General features: G+C 29.3%; 1 protein-coding gene across 1 annotated transcript; it reads left to right on the top strand.

The window, feature by feature from the left end:
* Positions 1-7176: 7176 nt before the first annotated feature.
* LOC114189207 (BOI-related E3 ubiquitin-protein ligase 1-like) lies at positions 7177-9045 on the top strand. Its single transcript, XM_028077920.1, has 3 exons — positions 7177-7561; positions 7639-7987; positions 8382-9045. Exons 1-3 carry the CDS (start codon positions 7506-7508, stop codon positions 8895-8897), a joined length of 921 nt encoding a protein of 306 aa, XP_027933721.1. The 5' UTR covers positions 7177-7505; the 3' UTR covers positions 8898-9045.

The raw sequence follows: 9045 nt of genomic DNA, 5'->3' as shown, positions 1-9045 counted from the left end.
TTAATTGGGTGTTTTTAGAGGTAACTGGCCTAACCTAGTAGCATATGACTCAGAAAAATAAGTGGGGGTAGAGAATAAACATGTGTAAGACTATGTGCTTTTGATTAAAAAAAATTGAGCTTTATATAAAGTGAAATTATTCTATGCTTTCTTTTTATAACATCTTAAGTGATTCTGATTCATAGTTGAGTGGTTGTGTTATGCTACCACATTTCTAGGTAAAGCCAAACATCGGCATCTATATTATTAATTGCCAAATCGTAACCCATCATCAAACCCTTGTGCTAACCTCGTAAAAGGAAAAAAAAATGAAGAGTTTCTATTGTTGTTTAGAATTACTTACTATGGTTGAATTCTAAATTAAAAAATTAAGTAACTAACTTAGTTCTTTAGAGTGGTAAGAATTGGTTAAATTGTTCCCTAAATTTATGAAAATAGATTGAAATTCTAAATCATCATTAAATTCAATTCTTTTATATATATATATATATATATATATATATATATATATATATATATATATATATATTGTTAATAAGTATAAATCCACATATTAAATATTTACTAGCTAGTAGCCTGTTGCGTGCAAATATTTCTTCCAATATTTAATTTTCTTTTTGTTTAAAAGAGAATATCGTGACAAATTTAATTCTCTTTGGCAATGAAATAAATTTATTCATAACTATTTAACGTTGTTTTTTTTTAGCGCGTGTATTTTTTTTAGTGATTTTTCGCTGTGTACAAGTACATTTATCAAACATACGTGTGAATATAGATGAAGACAAAAAAAAAAACGTATAATTTATTGATTTTATGATTTTGTAAGGAAAATATTCTTATTTTGGATATTAGGTATACACATCTAAGTTGTATCATAATATTTATCCTCATGACAACATCACATATGATCTTGTAAGGACAATATTCTTATTTTAGAGATTTGGTACACACACCTAAGTTGTGTCATCATATTTATTCTCGGGGCAACATCGCATATAATCTTCTAAGGACAATACTCTTATTTTGGAGATTAGGTTACACACTTAAATTATCACAATATATGTGTCAATGTAGACGAAGATCAAAATAACAAAAAAAAAAAAACTATAATTAATTAATTTTATAATCTTGTAATGACAATACTCTTATTTTGGAGATTAGGTTACACCTAGGTTATGTCACCATATTTATCCTCAAGATATCATAACATATGATCTTGTAAGGACAATACTCTTATTTTGGATATTAGGTTACACACATAAATTATGTCACCATATATGTGTCAATGTAGATAAAGACCAAAAAAACAAAACAAAAAACTATAGTTTATTAATTCTACGATCTTGTAAGGACAATACTCTTATTGTGGAGATTAGGTAACACCTAAGTTATGTCACCATATTTATCCTCAAGACAACATCACATATGATGTTATAAGGACAATACTCTTATTTTGGAGAATAGGTTACGCACCAAAATTATCTCACCATATTTATCCTTGAGACAACATCACATTTTATTAGCTATTATAACAAATATGCTACTAACTATTAAAAAAAGACCAATGATAAAATGTGTTAAATTTTTAAAAATCTTTATAAATAAGCACCTGATTAACCAATAGTTTAACGTTAATTTCTACATTATAATTACAATTTTCCTCTTTTGAATATTCAATTCCTAGCACTTATGGATTACATCTTCGATATTTTATGCATGTATCTTCAACCCCTTATAATTTCTTTATTTGTTATGATTTGTGGCTTTACTATGGTCAAAGCCTTGAGATATCACATAATTGAAAAGCCTAAAATACCTCCAGGTCCTACACCCTGGCCTATAGTTGGGAACCTTCCTGAATGCTTTCAAACAAACCTGTGTTTCAATGGATACACAATCTCATGCAAGATATGAACACTGAAATTGCATGCATTCGCCTAGGAAATATCCCCTCTTAGACACCATTGTTTCAACACAAAAGGAACGAAGAAGCTGATAACATTATGTTTTATGTCTACAACAAATGCACCAATGTTAATGGGGGCCTTGTGAGTGTGAGAGATGTTTCACGACATTATACGAGGAAATTGATTTTCAATACGAGGTACTTTGAAAAAGGCAGTGTGGATGGAGGACCTGGATCAGAGGAAGTAGAACATGTGAATGCCATTTTCACATTGCTTAAATACACTTATGCATTTTGTGCTTCTCATAATGTGCCATGGTTGAGGGTTTTTGATTTGGATGGGCAAAAGAGGGAGGTGCAGAAAGGAATGAGAACAATGGAGAAGTATCATGGTTCAATGGTTGAAGAGAGAATGAAGCAATGGAAGAATGGAGAAAAGAGCATTGAAGAGGACTTGTTGGATGTTATGATATCACTCAAAGATGACATTGATACTCCCACATTGACAATGAAAGAAATACTATAATAATATATCACTCCACTCTTATTTATTTATCTCTTTAATTCACTTATTTTAGAAATAACTAAATTTTTTACTCTTTTAATTAGAAAATGTTATCTTATACTTATTATGGTTACATAAATATTATATATTTAATTTTAGTTCGTAAACTTTGATCCAAAATTAAAAATTTTAAATTTTTGATATATTTTGGTCTTCAAATTTTTAAAATGAGTGAAAGAAGCTCTTAACTCAATTATGTTTAATTTTTTTTACATGTCAAACATGTTTTTCAATAGACATTAAAGGGGGACATGTTAAATCATGTAAGCAACTCAAATGCTGGAATGACATGTCAAAAATTTTTTAACATAATTAGATTAAAATGACTATACCAAAAATTTGGACAAAGACAAATTTTAATTTCGTACCAAAATTTAGAGACTAAAAACATACTTAACCCTTATTTTAAAATAATTTATTGTATTTAAAACAGAAAAAATATTTCAGGAATTTCTTAATAAAAGAAGTGGATAAGGTAAGTTATAAATTAGTTGATAAGTTAGTTTTCAGCTTATAGTATTTAACTTTTAGATTTTGAGCTCATAAGTTAGTTTAGGAATTAAAATAACAAAAGGAAGATTATAAATAATGAGCCTAATATGTTATGGAAATTGGTAAAATAAGTCGTCCAAGTATTCCTAACGTAGTTTATAGATTCAAAATTCATCAAGGAAGCAACATCATTCTTCGTTGTTATTTTATGTATTTGCACAACTGTAGAAAATATCTACTAATGACAGTTTCTCAACAACCATATCCCAGCGTGTGTTGATGCATAATAATATCAACAAGTGTTGTATTCACAAGGATTTAGCAAGTATATTGATAGTTTGCCTTTTTTAATTTTGGTTTTGATAAAGAGTGCAAGTAAGAATGGATAATAATAATTAGATAGATTGAGTGGAGTAGGGACTATGAATTGATTTCATTTCATCTTCTTCTACTACACCACTGTCATCTTATTTACTTACTATGCAAATCATTCAATGTCCTCGGAGTACTCTTTCTATGTAGATATAGGTTCATCCCTGATACACTAGAACTTAAGGACTTCAAACCTAGTATGATTCCCCAACTCCTAGTAGAATGAATCATTGCTTTAATGTGCAAAACTCGTTGAATGAATCATTGCCATGTGCAAGATCCTTTCATCCACTCCTCTGGCTACTTAAATAAGCACCAGTACATGTATGATGATTTAATTAGACCACAGTTTGAGATCGATTTCCCAACTCAATCCAAATTAGTTAAATAGATGAATGATCAAGTCATCATTAAGCATAAATCAAATCACAAACAATTGAATGAAAGCAAAGATAAATACCCAAGAGATAAAAGTGAATAGAATTAGAATTGATTACATCAAACTCGGACACAAGGGAGTTCAACTACTCATAGAATAATACAATGCAATTTCATCATCATCTACACATAAGATTTACACAGAACATCTCCTTTGTGCCGCACAAATCCTATTCTATCCTACTTCTACATTTTTGAGCCTCCACTCATGCCTATAATGAAGACCCAATGTCTTTATTTATAAAAATTTTTGGGTGGTGTTCAGTTCAACTTTTGGTTGTCAGCTACAAGGTTTATTTCACAAGTGAATTTTCTTCTCAGCTTATTCCCTTGTTCTGGTGCTTAGTACGTGATATTTTCTTCTTGAAAGAATTTTCTTGGTTATTCAGTCTCATGGATTCAAATACCGAGTTATTTAAATATTTATTTATATATATAGGAGGGAGAGGCGTATGTTTTAAATGTTATTAATGAGAAAATAATTATTTAAAGAAAGAGTATATAGAGAGTTAGTTAGCGAAAGGAAGAGTAATAATGTAACTCCAATTAAAAGCGTTACATTTTATATTATTACAATTTTCTATGTTTTTTAATTACGCAATAATTATTATTGTTATTAATTCGATTTAGACAAGGGTAAAAAAAGGCTGTTTAATGTGGAAAATTTTGCATAGAATTTGAAAGGAAAAAAAAAAATAGAAGTTGTCTATTGAAGATGAAACATTGACTATTGACTGAGCTTAGATGAAGGAAAACAGAGAAAGTCAGAAACTGTTTCATTGAGAGTATTATTCAGCAGTCAGTATTGATTATTGACCGTACCTGCGCCCCCACCCACATGTCCTGCACCTTCCCCACACACTATCATTCACCTTTGACCACTCTGTCATATCATCATTATCCATCAAATTATATATTAACCACTTTAATTGGATATTTGTAATTTGGGGTTTTAATTAATTTTAAATTTAAATTAAAGATAACTGTTTTAATTCTATTGTATTGCCTTAGTTTATCTGCTATATTTTCTCTTCTTCTCATGTTGTATATCATAGTAGTCTTATATTTTGAAATATTGGAAATAAATTTAAAATAAAAAAAAAAACACGTTTTATTTTTTTAATCATTGGTTGTTAACTTTTTTAATGAAGAAATTAAATCTACAACTTTTTCTATCCTTTTTTTTTTAAATCCACGAAATTAACTTTATTTCTTTAATTTTTTAGCAAGAGAGACCTTCCTTTTTCTTTTTTTATCTAAATTACACATAAACATGTGAAGTGCTCGTGAACAAATTATTTCAACTCATTAAAATACACTATACTAAGTCAGAAAACATTTTTTCTTTTTCATCCTGTAAATAATGTTGTTTAAACAGTTTTTCTCAAAGTTATGAAAAGATATGGTCTAAAAATATACTTTTGATTGAATTTAGTTCATAAATAATGTACACTCATTTATAAACTAAAAAAAAATTAGAATATAGTTTTGTTTGAAATTTTAATTGGTGTTGGAGGATAAGATTCAGTCTGGGATTTTGAAGTTTGGATCCATCTCTATCTTCATCTCTTTGCCAGCTTACAATTTTTGGCTGTGTCAGTATTTTTTATTTTTCCAAAATCTTACGTGTCTAGTTTATTATAGACAACTATTTCTCCTACTAAATAATTAAATAAAATAATTCACAACTGTAATTTCTAATTTATATCTTCAAAATTATTTATCATACATTTATTCGTCAATATTAAAAATTATATTTCTCATACAAATAAACCTGTTAAGCAAACATTATGAAAAAGACTGATTTCTCAACCAGAAAAACCTTGTTTAAGATTATGCTTGTATAAAATCTATCAATATTATTAAGCTAAATGTGTTAAACTAAAATTATCTCATTATATATTAAAACAAACAAAACAATTACAGCCATACTTACCGACAAGTATATTAGATATTCATACATACGTTTGTCTTAATATTTACGTGTAGGTATTCTTACTGATCGTAATATCATGAAGAAAATTTTATTTATTCAAATATATTAATACACGTTTCTGAAAAGTATATTAATACTCACGCATAATTATTTTCTTACAACATCAATATAAATACAAACATGATTATCCTTATACATATAAATATAAATAGGTCTAAATAAATACCTATATAATATAAGTTAAGAATAATTATGAAATAATATTAATAAAAGGTTAAGAGTACTATTCAAAACAATAGTAAATTTAATATTCTAATTATTTGTATATGATGATTATATAATAATAAATTAATACATGATCTTATTATCAAAAGTAGAAAATTTTATGCTAGTGATATCAATTAATAAATCATAATTAAATTATAGTGGATTTAATGTAAAAGTATAAAATTAATTAAAACAACTTACATATTGGGGGAATATTTTAATTTGAGATAATTATGTTTTTTTTTGTGAGTATATGTAACTCAGCCAAATTATTAATTAATTTCTATAAATATAATAATATACATTTTTATTTTTCATACCTTATAAATAGTATCTTATACTAATTAATTAGTACTTACTTGTTAAAAAAATATTATTCAAAGAACATAATTCTATTTAATATTTATTTTATATTGTATAATCAATTATATTCATTATTTTGTAAAACTGAATTAATAACTAAATATATCTAATATAAGATGAAAAGACTATCTTTTATATTGACTTTACATCAAATGGAGGTAGTAAACAAATAATGTTTCATATTAATATATTATTGTCATGTAATTTGAAATAATATAAACGGCATTTAAGAATTTTATTATTCAGTATTCATATATACAATTATAGTTTTGTTGTCTAAGTAAACAGTTATTTTGTATAGGTGTAACATAAAAGATAAAATAAACGGAAGAGAATATATTAAAAATATTTATAGTTGAAAAAAACAACTTTAATTATTTTTATTTAAATTATTTTTATTTTCTTAACTATAATATAAACTAATATTTTATATTTCTAGCGTTAAACTAATTATCTGTGTGTAAGAAATAGATTTTTATCAGATGATATTTATATATTTGACATTTATTTGATAAGTATATATACATAAGAGAATATGGTAGAGATTTGGATGACGAAATTGTGTTTTTAAAATTGGTATTATTGTAGAGAGTCATGTACTTGACCCAAGGAAAGTGTAAGGAAGATGGGAAGTATATAAATTATGATATTTTTTTTGTATATGTTAAAAATATATGAAAAACTAATACTTATTATATAATAACGCTCCCATTATTTTATTATTATTGATTGCATGAATCATGTCAGTATTTATTGTGATGCTTGGTAAAAGGAAAAGAAAAAAGAAAGAAAGAGAGAAAGTTAGAAACAAATGTCTAGAACGAGTGAACGTAGAAAAAACGTTAAAGTGAATCCGACAGACCAAAATCTGACAAGCCATGTTTAACATTTTTATTTTCTAATGTTCCTTAAACAATTATGCACAGATTTTGATTTTCCTTTGCTTTTCTTTTCTTTTATGTGTCTAGAAAAGATGCGTTTGACTTTCTATCTCTTGAAAACGCCCACAAAAACCAAGGCTAAATAAACCTGAATCATTCATTCATTCACTCACTTTCCCTAATACTCAGCCACATCTATTGCATGCTCTCCTTCATATCCTTCTTATTCTCTCCTTCATTCTCTATATCACACACACACACAAACAACAACCTTAAACAACCACCATGGCAGTTGATGCTTCTTACATGAATCTCTTGCCTTCTCAGTCACTCACCAACAGGTACAACATCCTCACCACAAAATCAATTTTTTCTTTCTTTTAAGGTTTCGTTTTTCATGATTTTTTGTATGTTGCAGGGAAATCATCAAATCCAATCAACAACAGTATCATCAATTGAACTGTGATTACATCTGCAATACCCAGATGGATTCAGCTTTGCCTCTTCCAGCAGCAGCAGCAGCAATGCCTGAATCTCTTTTGTCTTTCTATCAATCCTCGTTTTGTGATCCAAACAAAGCAGATAGTGGTCTCACCTACAATCTCCCCCTTCAGAGAAAACGTTCCAGAGATTTCACCACTGAATTAACCTCTCTCCCACCTCATCACAAGAACAAAATCTCTCCACAACCTTCTTTTCTCACCCAGGACATTCTCTACCAGTTTCACCATCACCAATCTGAAATCGACCGAGTTCTTGCACACCATGTAATTCATTCTCCACCCCTCTCAATCATTTTTAATTTTTTTTTCTCACTTTTCATTTATGAACCCTGATTTCCTGCACCAACTTTTCCACACATTCAATACACAAAACCCAGAATTTGATGACTCGTGTTTCATCACTGATTAATTCAATTCACGAGTCATCAGATTTGCATCTTCATTCGAAACAGTTACAGTATTACACCGACTGTGTGAATGTGTGGAAAAAAGAAATGGCAGCATTCAATTCAATCTCGCTCCATTCATAAAAGCGAGTAACTGCACACAAGAGTCAAAATTTTTCAAATTTTCAAAAATCCCTGATTTTGAAGAGCATTTTTCGTCAATGTAAAATTTTGATTCGATGATTATTAACATCCGTTTTGGAATTGAACAGACCGAAAAAGTGAGGATGGAATTGGAGGAACAGAAAATGAGGCAATCGAGGATTCTAGCGAGCGCAATTCAAGAGGCAATGGCGAAGAAGCTGAAGGAAAAAGACGAAGAGATTCAGAGAATGGGAAAGTTGAATTGGGCCCTTCAAGAGAGAGTGAAAAATTTATGCGTGGAGAATCAAATTTGGAGGGACCTCGCACAAACCAACGAAACCACTGCCAACTACCTAAGAACCAATTTGGAGCAGGTTTTGGCACACGCCGGAGAGGAACGCGCCGCCGTGGCCGACGACGCACAGTCGAGCTGTGGGAGCAACGACGCGGCGGAGGGGTGCGAGGACACGGCGGCGTCAGGCGGTGGCGCGAGGCTGTGTCGGAGCTGCGGGGTGAGAGAGTCGGTGGTGCTGTTATTACCATGCAGGCATCTCTGCCTCTGCACGATGTGTGGGTCCACTGTACGGAATTGTCCGATTTGTGACTCAGGCATGGATGCTAGTGTGCATGTCAATCTCTCTTAGTACTAAAATTCATTACATAGGTTTTTTTTTTCTTTCATTGTAGAGTTAAACACAAACTAGATAAAAAAAATAGTTTTTTTTATCTTGTAAAAAAAGACAAAAAAAAATAGAATGTAGAATTCTTTTGTTCGTATAGTTTTTTTGGTTA

This window comes from Vigna unguiculata, chromosome 6 (assembly GCF_004118075.2).
Source record: "Vigna unguiculata cultivar IT97K-499-35 chromosome 6, ASM411807v1, whole genome shotgun sequence".
NCBI classification, from domain to species: Eukaryota; Viridiplantae; Streptophyta; class Magnoliopsida; order Fabales; family Fabaceae; genus Vigna; species Vigna unguiculata.
The sequence above is the reverse complement of the archived record's forward strand: the minus strand, read 5'-3'. Positions and strand labels throughout refer to the sequence as shown.